At 38.0% G+C, this 21,543-nt stretch overlaps 1 protein-coding gene across 1 annotated transcript in view; it reads right to left on the bottom strand.

The window, feature by feature from the left end:
- Positions 1-3,078: 3,078 nt before the first annotated feature.
- Positions 3,079-21,543, bottom strand: part of IPO5 (importin 5) — a 37,396-nt gene continuing 18,931 nt past the window's right edge. The window contains exons 11-26 of the mRNA XM_070751195.1: positions 20,051-20,175; positions 19,876-19,965; positions 19,619-19,792; positions 19,265-19,483; positions 17,941-18,024; positions 16,346-16,478; positions 16,138-16,259; positions 15,641-15,737; positions 14,679-14,851; positions 13,731-13,842; positions 12,968-13,023; positions 11,893-12,015; positions 8,339-8,558; positions 6,716-6,944; positions 5,142-5,283; positions 3,079-3,790 (exon numbers count right to left, since the gene is read on the bottom strand). Of these exons, the coding sequence (XP_070607296.1) occupies positions 3,704-3,790; positions 5,142-5,283; positions 6,716-6,944; positions 8,339-8,558; positions 11,893-12,015; positions 12,968-13,023; positions 13,731-13,842; positions 14,679-14,851; positions 15,641-15,737; positions 16,138-16,259; positions 16,346-16,478; positions 17,941-18,024; positions 19,265-19,483; positions 19,619-19,792; positions 19,876-19,965; positions 20,051-20,175 (2,186 nt within the window). The 3' untranslated portion in view covers positions 3,079-3,703. The remainder of the gene's footprint in view (positions 3,791-5,141; positions 5,284-6,715; positions 6,945-8,338; positions 8,559-11,892; positions 12,016-12,967; positions 13,024-13,730; positions 13,843-14,678; positions 14,852-15,640; positions 15,738-16,137; positions 16,260-16,345; positions 16,479-17,940; positions 18,025-19,264; positions 19,484-19,618; positions 19,793-19,875; positions 19,966-20,050; positions 20,176-21,543) is intronic.

The raw sequence follows: 21,543 nt of genomic DNA, 5'->3' as shown, positions 1-21,543 counted from the left end.
CTGCAGCAATACAAACATTCATTGCATATATCTGGCCCAGGGGCTGTAATTCGATTTAGTGCTACATAAAAATGCGAATAATTTTTGGGCAGATCACCAAATTTTCTCGTGGACCACCTATGGGTGACCGTTGCTCTAGGCCAGTGATGGCATAACTTTTTTCCTCAGGTGCCGAAAGAGCGCGTGTGCACGCTATCGCACATGCGCAAGTGCCCATACCCATAATCCAATCCCTGGGGAGAGTGAAAACCGCTTCCCCCATCCCCTCGGAGGCCCTCTGGAGGGCGGGAAAGTCCTGTTTCCCAACTTCTGGTGGGCCCAGTAGGCTCGTGTTTCGCCCTCCTCAGGCTCCAAAACCTCCCCCTGGGGCTGGAGGAGGGTAAAAATGCCCTCCCTCGTCCCCCCCAGAGACTCTTTGGAAGCCATAACTACCCCCCTCGAGCCTCTGCGTGAACCAAATGGTCGACACACACCTGCACATTGGAGTTGAACTAGGGCAACGGCTCGCGTGCCACCTGTGGCACCCATGCCATAGGTTCACCATCACTGCTCTAGGCCACTGTTTCCCAACCTTGGCAACTTGAAGAGATCGGGACTTCAACTCCCAGAATTCCCCAGCCAGCATTTGCTGGCTGGGGAATTCTGGGAGTTGAAGTCCCGATCTCTTCAAGTTGCCAAGGTTGGGAAACACTGCTCTAGGCTGAGATGAGCTAATCATCTCTTCCAAAGGTTAAGGGTAAGAATAACCCCAACCCATTCTCCCACTAGCGAAATTAATAATAATAATAATAATAATAATAATAATAATAATAATAATAATAATTTATTGGATTTGTATGCCGCCCCTCTCCGTAGTTTGTATCGCCCATTATTGATTGTCAGATTTTATTCTGTCCCAAGTCGTTTTCTTTGTCCAGGTGCATGAACAGCAAACATAGCTGTTATAAAATTTCACAAGGTATCTTGTGGATATAACTGGAGTGAAACAAATCTGTTCCTGCTGTCCATTTGGCAAAAATCTCATTTTTTACTTCTTTTGTCAATCCTATTGTAGAGGAATATTTAGCTAGAGATAAACATTTTGCTCATTCATCAGTATTTATCATACTGCATAATGTATAAGGGAATAGGTGTTCTGCCAAGTAAGGTATCTCTCAAGTAAGGCACTACCTCCACCTAGTGGCAATAATTTTTACAAACAGCATTTTATGAGAAAAAAGTGGGAAAAGGTTTGGCAGAAAATTGAAAAATTTGAATAAGCCCATCGGCATTTCATAGAGGTCCACATCTGTAAATTCTAAGTATTGCTGCCAAAAGTGTTTCAAACACAATACCGCAGGATATGGATTGTCCAGACCAGAAGTAGGGAAAGTTGTCCCTTCTGACTTGCGGACTTCAACTCCCAGAATTCCTGAGCCAATCATGATAAGCTCAGGAATTCTGGGAGTTGAAGTCCACATGTCATAGAAGAGCCAACTTTGCCTACCCCTGACCTAGACCAATCTGGCATATGCCAGAGAACTCTGAAAACCAGAACAGGGTACCATTAAAACAGAACCACGGAATTATGAGAAACAAGGACATAGGAGTTATCTGCAGAATTAATTAACGTAGAAAATAGGAGAATTGAGTTTTTCACATTTTAATTGATACAACTTTCCAAGTTTCAATGGAAATTAACTAATAGCACAGATTCTAGATTTATTCTATAATGGCTAACATATTTGGTCTTCAGGAGTAACTGTTCCAGAAAAACAAAACAGATCCCACTTTGTGCCCTTCTCCATCACTTCACTCAGAAATATTTATTACTCGAAGTATTTCAAAAGAACTTGCAGAAAACCTCAATTTTATCATTCTAATGGCTTACCCTTGGAAATAATGCAGCTATCAATAAAGCCCGCTGAAGTTAGTGGTGATTATTTCTAAATTGACAAGTAAATCTGAACCTTGGAATCCTACAGCACAACATGCAGCAGAGTTAAAACCACGAATTAACAAACACATGGACTGATAGGCAAGATTGCTGCACACCTCATTTCCACAATAAGTTATTAACGCCGAGATGAAGTATTGCATGTTCCAACAATTTTAAATGCTGACAAATCATATACATACCAAATCAGAACCATTTGTTAGGTGAATTATAGAACTTTTGAGGGCAAATGCGTCCCAGGATGATGCAACATCAAATCTAGGTTGCTTACTGGGATCTTCTAAGCTGTAGGGATTCATGCTGGAGACCATTTTCAGGGAACTGCTCTCTACTGGGAACATGCTTTGGACTGTTCTGAAAATAGTATTTATGTGATGTCTGGCTGGCTATTGTCTGTTGTTTACTCATGCTGCCAAGCCATCAATTCTTAGGTACTTGATAAGCTGGTGGTAAACCAGCACTCCTGTTAACTGACAAAGGGCCCATTGTAGGAATAGAAAGGCACTACATAAACACGACTCACAGAATAGCTTAAAGCACATATTCCAGTAGAGAGTAGTTCCCGGAAGATGGTCTCCCAGTATTAGTTTGAAAACTAGGAAGAATAAATCTCTGGTCCCAGAAATTGACCCAGATTCGATCTTATATCTCTTTTGGAAGGCATATGAAATTAAGCCAACATGGAAAGTCGAATACAAAAACATGAGCGATTGAAGAGTAACTCTTTGGAATGTGGATAATATACACACAGTGGTACCTCTACTTACGAACTTAATTAGTTCCGTGACCAGGTTCTTTAAGAAGCAGCAATTTTCCCCATAGGAATCAATGTAAAAGCAAATGTGTGCGATTGGGGAAACCACATGGAGGGTGGAGGCCCTGTTTCCTCCCAGGAGATTCCTAGAGAGGCCCCATGGAGGCTTCCCCCTGCATTTTCCGGTTATAGTTTCGGAGGCTCAGGTTTGTAAGTGGAAAATGGTTCTTGAGAAGAGGCAAAAAAATCTTGAACACCCGGTTTTTATCTAGAAAAGTTCTAAGTGGAGGTGTTCGTAGGTAGAGGTACCACTGTATTTGGAAACAATCCATTTTTACTGAAAGCAAATAAGAAACCACACAGCACTGGACTTTTACACAAGCTCTGATTGTATTCAATGTCATTTATTGAGGGAGTGGATGAGATACCGTCAGACATGCCAGACATTTCACATTCAAGGTTGAGAACTCAATGGTTTTCTTGAGCCACTATACAAGCCTGCTTCAGAAAACTGAATTCGATATCAATGAAGTCTTCATGCTTGATGGTGCCTTCAATTTATAGATCCTTAATCTATTGGATTGGTGGGCAGAAGGTTTTCTACCCTACAAAAATACTCACACTCCAATATGTTTCAACACTAGAGGGTAAAAATGCATGTAATCTGTTTTATAATGGGTCCCTACGAAATACCAGCTTTAAAAGCTGTCTTAATCAGTTTATGCTTAAAAGAAATTTCAACTTGTTTCCCTTTCACTGCCATAGAGCTGGTTCAAACCATTAGAAAAATACTCTTCAGTGCTATTGGAGGATTGAAAGGGAATTGCGTCTGTGGATGATGGGGGAGAAATTCTTAGCAACACCATTTGTAACCGCTTCTTCCAGCTGCTACAGCATGTAGGTTGCAGAATGACTTACATGCACTGCAGTTTTCTCTTAGAAACAAAACAAAGAAACCTAAACCGAAGGGTAAATGTTTATTTGGAGTTTTTGTGGATGATAATTAAGGCCCTTTATGGAGAGTTCAGGAGCTCCTGTATGGCTGCCTTCTGTTCTGCATTTAGCTGAGATATGCATTCGGTCCACAAGCCTCCAGACGTCTACAGAAGAAAAGAGAGATAACAGATAAACGAAACGTAAACATGTGCATACTTTCCACATGGCCTAAATTTTTTTTTAATAAAAGTTTTTCATTTTTATAGACAAACATACATGATTAATCCATCAGTGCATAATCTGCATGCATTTTTGTGTCCTCTCCTTGGTCCCCAATTATTTCTCATATCCCAATATTTATCATTTCATTTGTTGTAACATTTTACCTCTCTTTCTTTACAATATTAGGCCTAAAATTTATTTTTTGACCAATTCCAAACCATCTCTGTGGCTCATTGGATAAAAAGAACCAAACAGCAATATACAATAGATAGAAACTAAAGAACAGAATTGGAAAATCTATCCACATACTACGAACATATCGAAAATGTATTTCAAACAAGATAACATGGAAATGAGATTTTAATTCCCCCTCCCCAATGTTTAAGATATCCTATCTTAGTTTTAAATGTGATCCAAAACAGATATAACAATTTTATATAACTGATGAAAGAGAAATAATAAAATATCTCTAATACAATCAACAGTGCTATTTTTTCCCCAAAATTCATCTTAGAGAAAGTGTAAGGTGCTTTTAATACACCTGAGTGAAAAAAAGCTCTTAAAATGACATGTTTACATTTTTCATAGAATACCAATAGCACTTAGACTTAAATAGCACTTTACAACATTCTCTGAGCAGTTTACAAATATCAGTATATTGCCCCCAACAATCTGGGCCCTGATATTTTAAAAATGATGTACCACTGGTATATGATACCAAAAAATTACCTAAATTATATAAAAATACAAATCTATGCTGGATATGAGGAAACCAACATGCAAACTAACGAAGTCATTTTACTATGATTGGTAAATTTGGGGTTCAAATACATATAGTGATATAAAGAATTTAAAAAAATTGCTAAGACTACTGAGTAAACAACACTCCATGACACTGAGATGATCAAAAGTGATTTTCGCATCTTTCTCTTCCTTATTCCTAAGTGTGGTGTCCCCCCCCCCCTTTTTGCCTTTAGTCAAATCTGAAAATCTCAAGATCTGGAGTCCCAATTGCGTTGCTCTATAATTGCTCAGGCAGGCTGCTTATGCTTGATGAAATGCAACCTCATTCCAATTTTCCTTTCTATTTGCTACTACTAAAATGCAATTATATGCAGATCGGAACACAAAAGCACAGAATCTGCTACTTGAAATAATATTTGAAAATTACCTATATCTATAGTCCCCATTCACTGAGGAGTGTGGAAATGAAGGTAGAATTATATTTACAATAAATAGAAGGTAGAATTATATCTACAATAAATCTGCCTATCAATATTAACTTGCATTTACCTGTACTTGTCGAACTACATTTGCCAGTCGTTTGGTACATGGATCTCCTTGCTTGATTGCTTCACTAATTTTACCATCCGCAATTATACCAAATATTTTGGGCAGATTAGTGTTGTTAGGACCCAGGACAATGGGATTATTACTGTTGAGAATACAAGCAAATGTTTAATATTAATGCAAACTGAGAATAACCATCACCAGTAACAATAAGTTTAAGCTCACCTAACCTTCCAATCCATGTATCTGGGATAAAAACTAGATTTTAAGAGAAATGTACATCTGATTATTATGAGCATATTGATAATAATTCACCCTGTGCTGTTGAATGGCCTTGCTCAGTGGTTTTGTGTACATGTCAAATAAGAATGTGGAGAGCCCTGATGCAGCCAGCAAAGAAATGGGTTGGGAGGGGGGTTGTCAATATCTGCTTTCTATCAACACTGACGGAAACTGACCACGAGGAAAGGAGCAGAATGAGCAAAAGACTGTGTCCCCAACTTCCAACCTCTGGAGCTGTGGCAGAAGATCAGTGGTGTTTATTGGTACTCTGTACAAACAGTTGGGCTGGCAATATATAAGCAACCTAACAATGAATGCCTGTATGTATTGAAGTACTATAGCTTTAAGAGGTAGTGTTTCAAATTGCCATAAGAGGGAGCCAAAAAGCATAATTCTCTTCTGTTCTTTCTACTGATGTCTGATATGTAAGACAAAGACAGGCTTGTAATATTATTATTGTATTGAGAGATATTGACTGATTGGAATGTGTATGACTGGAATGTTTAACTTGACTGTGCTATTTCTAAAGTAAACATTATTTTATATACTTTAATGTATCATACAAGACAGATACATTAAAGCAGTGATTTTCAACCTTTTTTGAGCCGCGGCACATTTTTTACATTTACAAAATCCTGGGCACACCACCAACCAAAAGGACATAAAACGACACTCTAAGACAGTGATTTTCAACCTTTTTTGAGCTGCGGCACATTTTTTACATTTACGAAACCCTGGGGCACATTGAGCGGGGGGAGGGTGGGGGCTAAAAAAAGTTTGGACAAAAAATTCTCTCTCTCTCTTCCTTTCGCTCTATTTCTCTCTCCCTCCCTTTCTCTCCATCCCTTTCTTTCTCTTCCTTCCTCTCTCTTTTGCTTTCTCTCTCCTTCCCTCCCTCTATTTCTTTCTCTCTCTATCCTTCACTCCCTCTCTTTCTCTCTATTGCTTTCTTTCTATCTTTCTCTCTCTCTTGCTTTCTTTCTCTCTCTCTTGCTTTTTTTCTCATTTTCTTTCTCTCTCTCTTGTTCTCTTTCTCTCTTGCTTTCTTTCTCTCTCTGAGGTTCGCGGCACACTTGGCCATGTCTCGCGGCACACTGGTTGAAAAACACTGGTCTATAGCCACAAAAGGTATTTAAAGGAGGGAGGTGGACGTGGCGACAAAAGATTAAGAACCACTAGTGTAAATTATCCCTAATTATTTTTCCAAAAAGGAAAAAAAACTCTTTAAAGTGCCCAACATTCAAATATGCCATCAAATTAAACAAATAGTTTACATGTATGCATTTTTTCCTTACCTCTCTATTAAGTCACACAAGTAATTGAATGTATGGACAGCTTCCTCTTTGTCTTCATGAAGGGGAAGCCATGATAACCAGTGAGGCAGAACTTCTTCAACGCTTATACAGTCAGGTTTGAACTTCATGATTTTCCCCACTGCTGAAATGCAGTTTTCTGTTGCATTGATATTTTCTTTGGTTTTGGCCTCTGCTGACTGAATTACTTGTACCAATAACGGAAGTGCCTCTGATAAGGTGAAATTTGAAAAAAATAATAATTGAGTAATAATACAATGAAGGAGAGAAACCCAAGAAATAATATACAATAAAAAGATTATGAGTTGCACCCATATATTATATCATTTAGTATGTTTGGACAAGGCATATTATGCACCTGAATAAAACATAATTTATCTAATAATCTCAGGTGCATCTGAAATAGCTATCCATTTGAAAAGGAAAATGACATAAAATAAACAAATAATGTGGGAGTTTGTATATTGAATTTTGTTGCCAGTTTCAATCTTATAATGACCCACTAAATAATACCTCATAGCATTGCATAGTGATAATTATTATTATACTATATGAACTATTAGGCAATGTTTAATATATTTCTGAGCAGCTTTTAAGATAAAGCCAAGCCATAAATTTTTTTTAGAGCCGGGGTGGCGCAGCAGGTAGAGTGCTGTACTGCAGGCCACTGAAGCTGACTGTAGATCTGTAGGTCAGCAGTTCAATTCTCATCACCGGCTCAGGGTTGACTCAGCCTTCCATCCTTGCGAGGTGGGTAAAATGAGGACCCGGATTGTGGGGGCAATATGCTGGCTCTGTTAAAAAATGCTATTGCTAACATGTTGTTAGCTGCCCTGAGTCTAAGGAGAAGGGCAGCATAAAAATCTAATAAATAAACAAACAAACAAATAAATAAAATAAATAAATAAATACTTTAATATCAGCATCTGAGCATAGTATTTTAAAGCACTCTGTCTACTTGGGCTCGCAAAATAATACTGGAGAGTGCTATTTCCCAGCCAGGGTATGGTTACTAATCATGGTACTGCACAACAAAACTAAAAGACAGTGGCATAATAATCTTTTTAAAAAGTGAAAAAGTCAGGGATGCTGTTAATAAATGAGAACAATATTAAGTGAGGACCTCATGACTGTGACTCTGACCTCCTGGTTTCCCCATAGACCTTGCTTGTGAAAATCAGCAGGGGACTTTGGAAATCGTGATTATATGACCATGGCTCACCGCGATGGCCACAAGTCCAAGAACCTTTCATAAATTCCCCTCATTCGACACCACTGCCAGTTGTTGAACAAGTGGTTGTAACTTGTATACAAATTTTACTTTTTCCATTCAGCAATGCTCCTCACTGACTGAATTAAAGACATTCCTGCAAACATGTTTGAGATTAGAAATATCCTACATGCCTGCTACACAATACCAGGACACAAAAACTTTAAACAGTTAAGAGACGGATTCTATATACATGTACCTATGCTTGATTATAGACAATGAATCTTAAGCATGAAGCATCATTCTGGTTATTCTACGCTAAGCACAATAAAGCACTTTTTAGGGTCAATAATGCTTTTATTTAGATCGTGCTGAGAAATATATCGAGTACGTACCTGTGCAGAAAGGCCGATAGTTGTCCCCACCAAACTGTGCCATAACTCCAATACCATATGCAGCTGCTTGCCTAACTTCTGGACTGTTATCGCACACAGACTGTAGCATAGGTCTCAAGAAGTATTCTGCGTATTTGAATGAGGATGGACTACAGTGTTCTATGACATCATCAAAAATGCACAAACCCCACTGCCTGTCAGGCCATGGCCTATGTGGACACTATGAAGAAAAACAAAGAAACAGATTTTTGTTTATTCAAAGTGTAGCTCTACCATCCCACCTCCCCCTATATGAACAGTAATCTCCCTGCTCCATGAAATGTCTTTCATAGCTTTCAATATTCCTGTGATAAGTCAGAGCATAGCAGCTTTATTGCTTACTCAGCTGTACCTATTGCTGAATATAGCACACACACAAACGTTTCCTAAGTGCAAATATGTGCCAATTTATTGCTGATATGAAAAAAGTTACATTGTATTTACAAAACAAAGCCTGACTTTTTTTTGCCTTTTTCAATATCATTCCATAGCCGTGATGATGAACCTGGGGCACATGGAGTCATATCCGAGGACACGTGATGTGTTGCCCTATGTCAGCTCCAGCACACGTGTGCGCTGGTTAGCTGAATCTTGGCCTCCTTTTTGTCCGTTTCCGCTGTCTCAAGGGTTCAGTAAAGCCTCCTGAAGCTTGGAGACAGCGAAAACAGCTCAACTAGAAGTTTGTTTTCGAACTTCTGATTGGCCTGTTGGTCTATATTTGCTGTCACGACGCTTTAGGAGCCTGTTGTCAGGCCTTTGCGCATGTGCGGAAAGAAGTGTGTGTGTGAAGCACTGGGTGTGTATGTGTTGTGCACAAGCACTAGCACATCCACAACCTTTTAGCATGCAAGCCAAAGTTCACTATCACTGTCCTATAGGTTTTAAATCATTGTGGATGAACATATTCTTCTAAGGTTAATATGGGAAATCATTCCAGACCAAAGGAAATATTACTATAATGGATAAAGCCTACTGATTCAGTGAAGAATAATTCATAATACAGTGATACCTTGTCTTACAAACTTAATTGGTTCTGGGACGAGGTTCTTAAGATGAAAAGTTTGTAAGATGAAACAATATTTCCCATAGGAATCAATGGAAAAGCGATTAATGCATGCAAACCCAAAATTCACCCCTTTTGCCAGCCAAAGCGCCTGTTTTTGTGCTGCTGGGATTCCCCTGAGGCTCCCCTCCTTGGGAAACCCCACCTCTGGACTTCTGTGTTTTTGTGATGCTGCAGGGGAATCCCAGCAGGGGAATCCCAGCATCGCAAAAACAAGCTCGCTGGCAACGGAAGTCCGGAAGTGGGGTTTCCCAGGGAAGGGAGCATCAGTGAAATTGCAGCATCGCAAAAACATTGAAGTCCTCGAAACCCCACCTCTGGACCTGTGTTTTTGCGATGCTGAGATTCCCCTGAGGCTCCCCTCGCTTGGAAACCCCACCTCCGGACTTCTGTTGCAGCATCACCAAAACATGGAACACGGAAGTCCGGAGGTGGAGTTTCCCATGGAGGGGAGCCTCAGGGGAATCCCAGCAGCACAAAAATGGGCGTTTTGGCTGGCATTGGAAGTCCAGAGGCGGGGCATCCCAGTGGCGGCGGTGGGTTTGTAAGGTGAAAATAGTTTGTAAGAAGAGGCAAAAAAATCTTAAACCTCGGGTTTGTATCTCGAAAAATTTGTATGACGAGGCGTTTGTAAGACGAGGTATCACTGTATTTCATAATGTTCCATTTCTCCAGGTTGATCTAAGTTTGGGTGTGGATCAGATGTTTCCCCAAGTTAGTCCTGAACCAGAAGTTCATAGGGTTTTGGAAATGTGTTGTCCAAAAGACCATGAAATGCTTCCATTTCATAGTAGTACATACGTTTTGCTGCACTTTCTCTTTCAGATTAAGTAGTGTTACCGTATGTAAAGTATATAATTAAATTATTTCCTTTGTAGAAGAAAAAATGATAGTACTCTAACAATGATGGAAGGATACCATTTTCATATACATATTAAGCAACTTACACAGCCATGCCATAAATAAATTATTTCTGGTCCAACAAGAGCAGTACCTACATCATTTTCCAACTTTCTCCCAAGCATTTATTACTTTCTTTTTATCATTTTTTTCTTAGACTACAGCATTTATGGCAAAAAGCCTTCAAAATGTAACTTTCATTCTCATACAAATCTCTGAAGTACGCAGCATTGTGTCACTTCAGTTTCATCTCAAATAATTTCATTGAAGTTATTTTAAATCCCATTCATTCTGCTGGAGCCTCTTGGACCTTTTAATCAACTTCAAAAAGTATGTTTTATTTCCATCAAATTTGGTCTGCATTTTCTGGTTTTTCTTAACCTTTATTTGCTATGTCTCATTAATATATTTTTATTACTTTTCCCCTCCATTTATGTCTTATACAGGGTGTTCAGGGGGTAATCATTTTGAAATTCCCCGATATTTCCCTGTAACTTGTGATCCACTTAAGGCATGGTCGTAGATGACGCCATACCAAATGGTAGATATACCCTAATTGTGCCCAGAAAAATATCTGCATCTACCCAGAATCCAATTCACAACCTCCTGATTGGGAGGCGAGAGCTCCACCTATAGGCCACCGCACCACTCCTCTTAAATAGTGTTCCCTTGATTTTCGCGGGTTCGAATGTCACGAATAGCCTATACCACGGTTTTTCAAAAAATATTAATTAAAAAATACTTCGCGGTTTTTTTCCTATACCACGGTTTTTCCCACCCGATAACGTCATATGTCATTTCCAAACTAATAATTTTTGCAAATAAATAACAAAAAAATTATTATTGTTAATAAATAATTATGTTTATAAATATCAGGATCACTAAGTGTCTTATTCAATGGTGAGTACCAGTAATAATGGTGAGTAAATGGTTGTTAAGGGAATGGGAAATGGTAATTTAGGGGTTTAAAGTGTTAAGGGAAGGCTTGTGATACTGTCCATAGCCAAAAATGGTGTATTTACTTCTGCCTCTCTACTTCGCGGAAATTCAACTTTCGCGGGTGGTCTCGGAACGCATCCCCAGCGGAAATCAAGGGAACACTGTACTGCATTATTTTTCATAATTCTTCTTAGCATCAATCCACACAATTGTGTAACACTTTATAACAAGTATTTTTCTCTTTTCCATGTAGTTTCCATATTACTTTTCCTTATGTCTACTTTCCATTCATTTGTTCAGGAGATTAATCTACTACCATCTAATGTTTTTTTCATGCAGGAGACACTTTTTTTTCTTGGAATACTCTCGGATCACTTTCAAAATGGCCTGATCCAGAGAAGAAATGGAACATTCCAAAGTTGTCTGGGATGCTCTACAAACTAGCATAGTATATATTGTACATGTCTAAGTTTTGCATCGATGGCATCAGTACAAGATAAAAATAAATAGCAGACCAACATAAATGAACAATTAAGTATTATTCCCATGCATTCTCTCTACCCCTCTTACTGATCTTAAATTGACACTTTACTTCTCTATACAGGATACTTACAATTAAGTTGACAATTTGTGGCAACAGCTGTTCAAACCATGGTAACACATTTGCTTTGTAGCTACTGAATATTGAGTGCAAAATATCTGAAACTTTAGTCAAAATGTAGACATCACTGTCATGCTGATAAAGAGAAAAAATAAGATAGTCAGAACATTTGAATAATTGTAACTCTCTTAAATGTTATACATTTCATAACCTTTGTGTTTAAAACAATTTGTGTGTTTCTTAAGAGGAAGAATTGACAAATGGGCCAGTCTGAGTGGGCTTAAAATACAAAAGTTCTAACTCTGCCACCAGCAAGGATTTAACAAATAATATATTGAATTAGCTTGGCAGAAGGTAGAGCGTTAAATTGTACTCCATCAGTTGTGGTTGTTGGGTTAACTGGTCCATGGGATAAAAATTCAAAGACAAGCATGGTTCTAAAACAACTCATTGTTATTTCTATTGATTATCCAAACATGTATCAGATTGAGAAATTCCTCATTGCCTGCGCTATATTCATCATTCTAATATAAATTTATTTCATGATTAGTTTGGAAAAGTAAGATTTCTACAGCAAGTAAAGTGCTACTAGGCTTAGCTAATTTTATTGGGCAATGTGGTGGTGATAATGGAGATTGGACTACATTTTTTCTGCCAACATTGTTTTAATTGATTTCCCAAGTATGTCCTGTAAGCTATATATTTTATGTTCTGCTTTTTTTGCACACAAACTATTTTTTAGGTATAAATATGAAAATTATGTTCAGGTCACAAGCACGTGTGAATAATCTGACATTCCAGACACTGTTAAAGACCTCTGTCACTACATTGGATCTAATGACATAATTTTTTTAAAATTGCTGTACACTGAGATAACCTGGACAATATTTTTCTTTTTTTGCGGAACAGCAGATACTGCTGATATATACACTGATTCTGGCCACATGAAGAAATTTTCATAGAGATTTAATACATGAGCAAAGCTTTCGAAAGTCCTGTTTCCGTTTCAAATTCACAATTTTGTCACATGAAGTTATATATTTTAACAATTATACCTTCAACAAGGAACAAATAATAAGAGTCTTACTTCATCTTGCAAGGACTCCTCAACTTGTTCATCATAGTCTTCATCTTGCCTTTTCGCTAATTAAAAAATAAATTTATATTAGCATGTCTTATTTTCATGAATATTACAGCTTTCTGTAAGAAAGGTATACAAAAGGAACACCGGGGGAGTTATTTGATATTATCATCCTAGCTAAATTATCACCAAGCTATCATGATAGGCTCAGATTTGTCGGGCCTCCTCAACTTTTAAAACTAATTTGGTTCAAAATATGGACAAGGAAGATAGTACATACATATAAAATCAAGAAATAAAAATGTCAAAAAAGTTATTCTGAGTACTAAAATTGAAATGTGTTCCCCCACAGCTAATACCCTAACTTATAATTTTTCTTTATTACAGTAATATAATAGAAAGGTGATTTTTATAAGCATATCACAATATCATGTTATACCTGAAATATCCTAAAGTCATCAGTTAATAAATAATCACTTTCTGCCTAGGAATAGTGTAAATAAGGAGGAACTTGCATTTACTCCTAATTTCTTTATAAAAGTGATGTGATAAATTCATGCAGAACGTCAAAGCATATATGGAAGAACTTCTGAATTGCTCAGATTACTATTTTAATCTTAGGTGTGAGCTATCATTTTTCTTTTAAGTACTTATATTTTAATTTCCTTAAAACACTGGAATTTGGTAGGATAAGTATGTGTTTAAATTTTGAAACTCTTGCTCTGAAATACATATTTAATTAATATCTAGCAACCTTCATTTGATTTACCTTGTCTTAATTCTTGATTCTTAAAGTGCTCTTCTAATTTTCCTTTCAATATTCCCCCAAGTTCTTCAAAATGTTCGTTGTTTAGGCAGCCATCTCCCATTACTTCAATACACTAAAGAAATAACATTAATTTGAAAATATATTTAACAATAACTATTGACATCACTGTAATTTCTTGCATCTTATATATTAAGTACTATAAAAAGGGAGCTTGATTTTGTAAGATTTTTTTGTATAGCACATAGAACTTCTGCTATTGGGTGGGATATAATTAAATAGGAAAATAGCTTCCTTCTTGCATGTTGCAACGAAACACGTTTTGGGTAATAGAAGTACAGTGTTTTGATTAAGCAAGGAAATATTTGCGCCTCTTTTAATGAATGCACATAAAACTACTGATCACATTTGTCTGGAATAGAATTACAAGGATCGATCTTGTTCTTCCCATTGATAAACACTGTTCTAGCCACATGAGAAATTCCAAATTAAAGACTATAAGTACAAGATAAGAAACCTACAGTTAAATTCATATTTTTTCCTCCCCTTTTGCATTGTAAGGGGAGAAGAGTAGAAACCTGCATTTTTGGTAAATCTATAAGGAAGCCCTCCTCGCAAAAAAATAAAATAAAAAAATAAGGAAATGAAATGGTAAAAAAAGTTTTCTTTATGTTAACTTCAATTAAACAGTGGAATGAATCACTGTGATACTAAAAAAGAAAAAGTAAAACGGCAGAACCATTCTGGGAGTTGGAAGATTAAAATTATACATGTCTTTATTGAATATTTGAATACTAGGATGGAAAAATTCTGCCAATAAACATAAGCTGAATTATTCTGAATAACTGTGTATATGCTACATTATTTCTATTCAATAAATATCCTAGGGAACTAGGAGATCAGCTATTATTAGCAGAAGGAAAATGCTACACACATAAAATAAAACAATACCTTGGCAAAAGAATGCATGATTTCTGATAGAACATCTGAATCAGGTTCTGTTCCTATAGCCTTGATAAGAGCATCACACATAAAATGCCACATCTGGGTGAGATAATCTGGGCCACGAACTCTTGCACATTCTAGAAGTAAAGGCATTGATTCTGCAGCTGCCACACGAACACGTTAAATTTGTTAAGGGAAATTTAAACATGCCTGGGATAAAACATATATCCATCCTAAGATAAAATACAGAAAATAGTATAAGGGCAGACTAGATGGACCATGAGGTCTTTTTCTGCCGTCAGACTTCTATGTTTCTATTATATTTTTCTAGCAATGTAAATTATTATTGCAGAGTATTTCAGAAAATGTGACCAATGTACCATCCCACTGTTCTAGTTTAAAAATCAAGGCATGAACACACACCATATTCCTTCCTCTTCCTATTTTCCCCAACAACAACTTTGTGAGATGGGTTTGTCTGAGAGAAAGTGACTGGTCCAAAGTCGCCTAGCTGGCTTTCATGCCTGAGTCAGGACTAGAACTCAGAGCTTGCTGGCTTTTTAGTCTGATGCTTCAATCGTTAGATCAAACTAATAATAAATATTAAATAACAATTAAGGATAAAGCAGAATAACTGTTGCAATTTAATTTTGCTTGACTTATCCAGATTTAAATCGTGAAACTGAGAATGTTTTTCTTTTCTTTTTAAAAAGCCACATTTTTTTTATTTTAGGTTTCATTACATTTTAAAAATACTTGCACCATACACTGGCTGTAATTGCATAACTGATCTGGGTTTGCAACAAAAGGATTTACTTGGACAAATAAGAAGGTTGGAATATTGTCATCTTCCTGAATAAGATATATATGGAATGGCCACAAAGAATTTGATAACAAACTCTAAAAACTGTCACATTTGCAGCTCATAAGACTATAATGGAAAATGGAACAGACTTAGAAAAAGATATCATCATGGAAGTAGAACTTCAACAAAGGAACCATTAGCTTCACAACTTGTTCAGTGTACTCCACAAATCCTTCTTTCAATTCTTTGGCATAGCAAACCTAAAATGCAAACATAAATTTTCTTCAACAAAGGAAGCTGGATCATGAATAAAGAAACTAGTAATGCTGGACTTAAAATTGAAAAAAAAACCCATACCAATAAAGGAGAAGACAGACAAATAAATGTATTACCCCAAATTGTGAAATTTTATTTGAACATGAACAGACTACACATTTAAAAGAAAATTGCAGGGTTGTAATGGTGGAAGAATGTATTTTGTTTAATACAAAAATATATTTGTTTGCTAAGAGATATTTCTTAGTGGGTGTTTCAATAACTTCTCTTCAAAGAGTTCTATCTTACTTTTAATTACTCAACTTTGTTGAATCTCATTACCAAACATTTTGGGCATCAGGAGCCAAATTTTTATGTTTAAAAATTAATTAAAATAGTACCTACCAACATCTGGCATGCAGTTGCTTTTTCTTCAAGACCTGCAGTCTTAATTCCGAAACTCTGTTGATCCCCTAAATTTACAAATTCCCAGCCATCATCATCACTCATATTTTCCATATCTTGAGCTGGTAAGAAAAAAAGGTTAATTTTAAGTAAAGTTGTATCATTACTTATTAACTAAAGAAACATAAATTAAAATAGCAGAACTTACTGTCAAGAAGGGCCACTTCAGGTTTAATTGATGCAGTTTTCATTAAAGGACCCATAACAACAGGAAGATATTGTTGGAATTCCTTTCCAAGAATTTTGCACATTCTAGCCCATGCAGAAATCATATATGATATCTGTAAATTAATAAAATGAGATTTCATTTTCTTCAAGAATAACTATAAAGCTATATTACAGTTGGGATTGTATAAAAACCAATCCCTAACAAACCTGTTTTAAAAATAACTATACAGATTTGTGTAGTATTTTGAAAAATCTATAATGTCTTTCAAACAACACAATGTTTACTAGATTAGGAAAATATTAGTGTCTTCCCAAAATTAACTGGATGTGAGCTAACAAATTCATGGCATAAATGAGAAAAGAAACTTTCATTGGTCAGTTTTAATCACTATGGAATATGAAGTCTCCAATACAGAGGCTTGGAATAAGTACTTTGCTAAAAGATATCCATTTAGATTTTATTGCATCAAAAGTGTAAAGCATATTTTTGCACAATAATTTCTGGATGTTAACATGTTTCTTATGTATATATGATAACTGGAACAGGAATTACCACTACTAAGTGATACAGTAATAAGGTGTGACATGCTAAGCAAAATCACAGGTCGTTAAGTGAGAACCTTACATGATCTTAACTTCCTTCTGGCTTTCCGCAAGCAAAGTCAATAGGGAAGCCAGATGAAGTTTCAAATCCTGGGTGAGATGCAAGCAGGTTGAGAGGTAGGTGAGCACTTTGGAAGGTACGAAGAAGGTGCTGTGAGAGACGGACTGGTTTTAAGTACCATCTGTTCAGTGTCACTGCAACATTGGAGTTCTTGCTGAATGACTAGTACAGTGTTCCCTCGATTTTCGCGGGTTCGAACTTTGCAGAACGTCTATACCACGGTTTTTCAAAAATATTAATTAAAAAATATTTCGCGGTTTTTCCCCCTATACCAGTTTTCCCCGCCCAATGACGTCATATGTCATTGCCAAACTTTTGTCTGCCTTTAAAAAGCTTTTTTTAAAATAAACTTTAATAAATAAACATGGTGAATAATAATCTAAATGGTTGCTAAGGGAATGGGAAATTGTAATTTAGGGGTTTAAAGTGTTAAGGGAAGGCTTGGGATACTGTTCATAGCCAAAAATAGTGTATTTACTTCCGCATCTCTACTTCGCGGAAATTCGACTTTCGCGTGCAGTCTCAGAACGCACCCCCCGCGAAAAGCGAGGGAACACTGTACTTACCAAAAAGAACCTGCCTGAGTAAAATGGGCAAACTAAGAATATTTTGATATCGCAGAAGTCTGGAAGATGTTGGGTGCATTTAGATAATTTTTTTCACTCATGTCCTTATTATGCTTAGTAAGCTTTTAGGTGATTTGGCAGCTAAAATTCTTCCTTATCCCTACTGTCAATTAAAACTGTCCTCTTACTGGATAAAATGTAGATTTCTACCATACATGTATTGCAAAATCTTGGATTAACTAAAATATGGTAAAGCATATGATCATAACTTCATTTAGGAATTATCTTCCAAAGTTATGTAGTTTTAGAAATCTGGACCAAAGCAAGATAATCTCTCTCACGTACCTGAGGATCGTCATCTTCCAAGTCATTAAAGTCAGTCTGTGTTTTTAGCAAGAGCTGCATCACATCAGATGCATCCTGCATGAACTAGAAGTAAAGAGAGAACCCAAATCAAACTGTGGCAGTTTTTAAACAAACACAAGAGTATTTTTATCATGTATTGAAGAATGTAAGTTAAATAATATAGAGAAAATAAATTTATTTATTTGCTTGTTTGTGCAATTTATATGCTGCCCAATTTCAGTTGGACTCTGGGCAGCTTACAATAATAACAATAGATACAAAACAATGTAAATATAGGTTACAACAATGAGCATAGTAAAAAAAATATATGTAAAAATGCATTTATAACCCTAAAAACCAGACATACTCTCAATCATTCATGGCCCCAGGTCTGCCAGGTCTTAACGGCTTTCTGGAAGACTGGAGGGGGGGTGGAAGGATAACATGGATCTCCAGAGGCGGTTGGTCCCAAAGCATCGGAGCTTCCACAGATAAGGCCCTTCCCCATGGCCCCGCCAACCGGCATTGTTTGGTGGACGGGACCTGGTGAAGGCTGACTCTATGGGCCCTTATCTATTATAGTCCTCTCTGAAGACTCGGGGCGGCTAACAACAATAAAAAAGACAATGTAAACAAATCTAATATTAAAAATAATCTAGAAAACCCTCAATTTAAAGAACCAATCATACATACAAGCATACCATGTATAAATTCTATAAGCCTAGGGGGAAGGGAAAATTTCAATTCCCCCATGCCTGATGACAGAGGTGGGTTTTAAGGAGCTTGCGAAAGGCAAGGAGGGTGGGGGCAACTCTGATATCTGGAGGGAGCTGGTTCCAGAGGGTCGGGGCCGCCACAGAGAAGGCTCTTCTCCTGGGTCCCCCCAAACGACATTGTTTAGTCGACGGGACCCGGAGAAGGCCAACTCTGTGGGACCTAACCGGTTGCTGGGATTTGTGCGGCAGAAGGCGGTCCCGGAGATATTCTGGTCCGATGCCATGAAGGGCTTTATAGGTCATAAACAACACTTTGAATTGTGACCAGAAATTGATCGGCAACCAATGCAGACTGCGGAGTGTTGGTGTAACATGGGCATACCTTGGGAAGCCCATGCTTGCTCTCGCAGCTGCATTCTGCATGATCGGAAGTTTCCGAACACTTTTCAAAGGTAGCCCCATGTTATTGGTCGCTGGGAGGTATGAGGTAAAATATCGAACAATTAAAGCTGAAGCTAAAAACCAAGAATGGTTTCGATTTAAGAATACGGAAGCAACTCAAAGTACCTACAAAGCTTAAGATAGCAAAGAATGAATTTGATACCTACCTTCTCTTTGCCCACTGCAAGGCCTATTAAGCTGATACATTCTATAGTTTTGCCTCTTAAGAGCCTAAGTTCCTTTTGTACAGCATTTTCAACTATGTGTTTCAGGGAAGGCATAAACAGATCGTAGTATGGGACGAACTTTTCTTCTGCTGTATCAGCCACAGAGGCAATGGATGTAACGACTTGTTCCAAAACAAGCTTGGTGCCTTTTTCTATCAACTGTGAAAGAAAAGCAGCAAGTAAATAAAAATAAAAATTGCAAGTCTTGTAACTTAAAAATTATAAAAATCCATTTCATCTTAAAATGTCCAGTAACTTAAAATTATATTCCGTTTCATCTAAAAATGTCCTTACCTCCTGTAGCTTTAATACCATCGTGGAATGGAGGTGCTTCACTAAGTTATCTAAATATGGAATAAGCAGTGATTTTGGACAGTCTTCAGTAAAGTTGATCAGAGCAGCAGCTGCGTGAGCCTGAACACGTTGGTTGCCTTGGTCTTCCATGGTCTGCAGAAGAGCTGCAATTACCTACAACAAAGATAGAAACGATGAGTGACAGGTCCCTAAACAAGCTTTGTTAATCACTGTGCAACAGAAAGCTTTAAACTTGCCTTCTCGTGGAATTTCTTCTGGAAGCTTGGTGCAAAGTCTGTAGCCATTTGACCAATCGCATTACAAGCTGCGTATCTCACTCGTGGATGCTGAAATATTTATATTTAATTAGTAAAACCATCAAATAAAGTACCGGAGTAAATTTTTGGAGGAGGAAAATGCCGTTCAACTTACAGGATCCTGAAGGAAAAGCAATACCAAGTTAACTATTTCATTCAAAATTCCCTCCATTTGTTGATGGCAACCTTCGCCAATAGCTGATAGAGCCATCAAGCCAGCATGCCTACATTTCCAGTCAGCTGTAAGTAAATGGAAGAATTCAGAGTCAGGGGAAAAAAGCATACAGAAGATAAGAATATGTTTTCATTCACAACATAAATCTGTTCAAACTAGTTTCTTTTCCATCCTGGATTCCAGAATGGTTATACTCTCCTCTCTTGCATCCCGGTTAGCAATTTGATAAAACTGATTCAGAGAAGTGTAGTATGGGGTCATGGGTATCTATTTCAATAAATTGGAAGAAACCTTCATGATACAGGCAGCTCTCAATTGCAGCTATTTGTTTAGTTGACTTGGGTGAGATCATCCAGAGGCATGGGGTGAGGTATCATCAGTATGCAGATGATACCCAGCTTTACATCTCCACCCTATGCCCAGTCAGTGAAGCAGTGGAAGTGATGTGCCGGTGCCTGGCAGCCTTCGCCAATAGCTGATAGAGCCATCAAGCCAGCATGCCTGTTGGGGTCTGGATGGGTGTCAACAGACTCAAACTCAACCCGGATAGGACGGAGTGGCTGTGGGTTCTGCCTCCCAAGGACAATTCCATCTGTCTGTCCATAACCCTGGGGGAGGAATTATTGAACCCCTCCGAGAGGGTCCGCAACTTGGGCGTCCTCCTCGATCCACAGCTCACATTAGAGAAACATCTTTCAGCTGTGGCGAGGGGGGCGTTTGCCCAGGTTCGCCTGGTGCACCAGTTGCGGCCCTATCTGGACAGGGACTCACTACTCACAGTCACTCATGCCCTCATCACCTCGAGATTCGACTACTGTAATGCTCTCTACATGGGGCTACCTTTGAAAAGTGTCCGGAAACTTCAGATCGTGCAGAATGCATCTGCGAGAGCAATCATGGGCTTCCCCAGGTATGCCCATGTTACACCAACACTCCGCAGTCTTCATTGGTTGCCGATCAATTTCCGGTCACAATTCAAAGTGTTGGTTATGACCCATAAAGCCCTTCATGGCACTGGACCAGAATATCTCTGGGACCACCTTCTGACGCACGAATCCCAGTGACCGATTAGGTCCCACAGAGTTGTCCTTCCCCGGGTCCCGTCAACTAAACAATGTCGTTTGGCAGGTCCCAGGGGAAGAGCCTTCTCTGTGGCGGCCCCGACTCTCTGGAACCAGCTCCCCCTGGAGATTAGAACTGCCCCCATCCTCCTTGCCTTTCGTAAACTCCTTAAAACTCACCTTTGCCGCCAGGCATGGGGGAATTGAGATATCTCCCCCGGGCCTATACAATTTATGTATGGTATGTTTGTGTATATGTCTGCTTAATAACGGGGGTTTTAAAATGTTTTTAAATTATTAGATTTGTCATGAATTGTTTTATTGCTGTTGTGAGCCGCCCCGAGTCTATGGAGAGGGGCGGCATACAAATCT

Source organism: Erythrolamprus reginae, chromosome 4 (genome assembly GCF_031021105.1).
Source record: "Erythrolamprus reginae isolate rEryReg1 chromosome 4, rEryReg1.hap1, whole genome shotgun sequence".
Classification (NCBI taxonomy): domain Eukaryota; kingdom Metazoa; phylum Chordata; class Lepidosauria; order Squamata; family Dipsadidae; genus Erythrolamprus; species Erythrolamprus reginae.
This window is presented reverse-complemented; position numbering and strand designations above follow the sequence as displayed.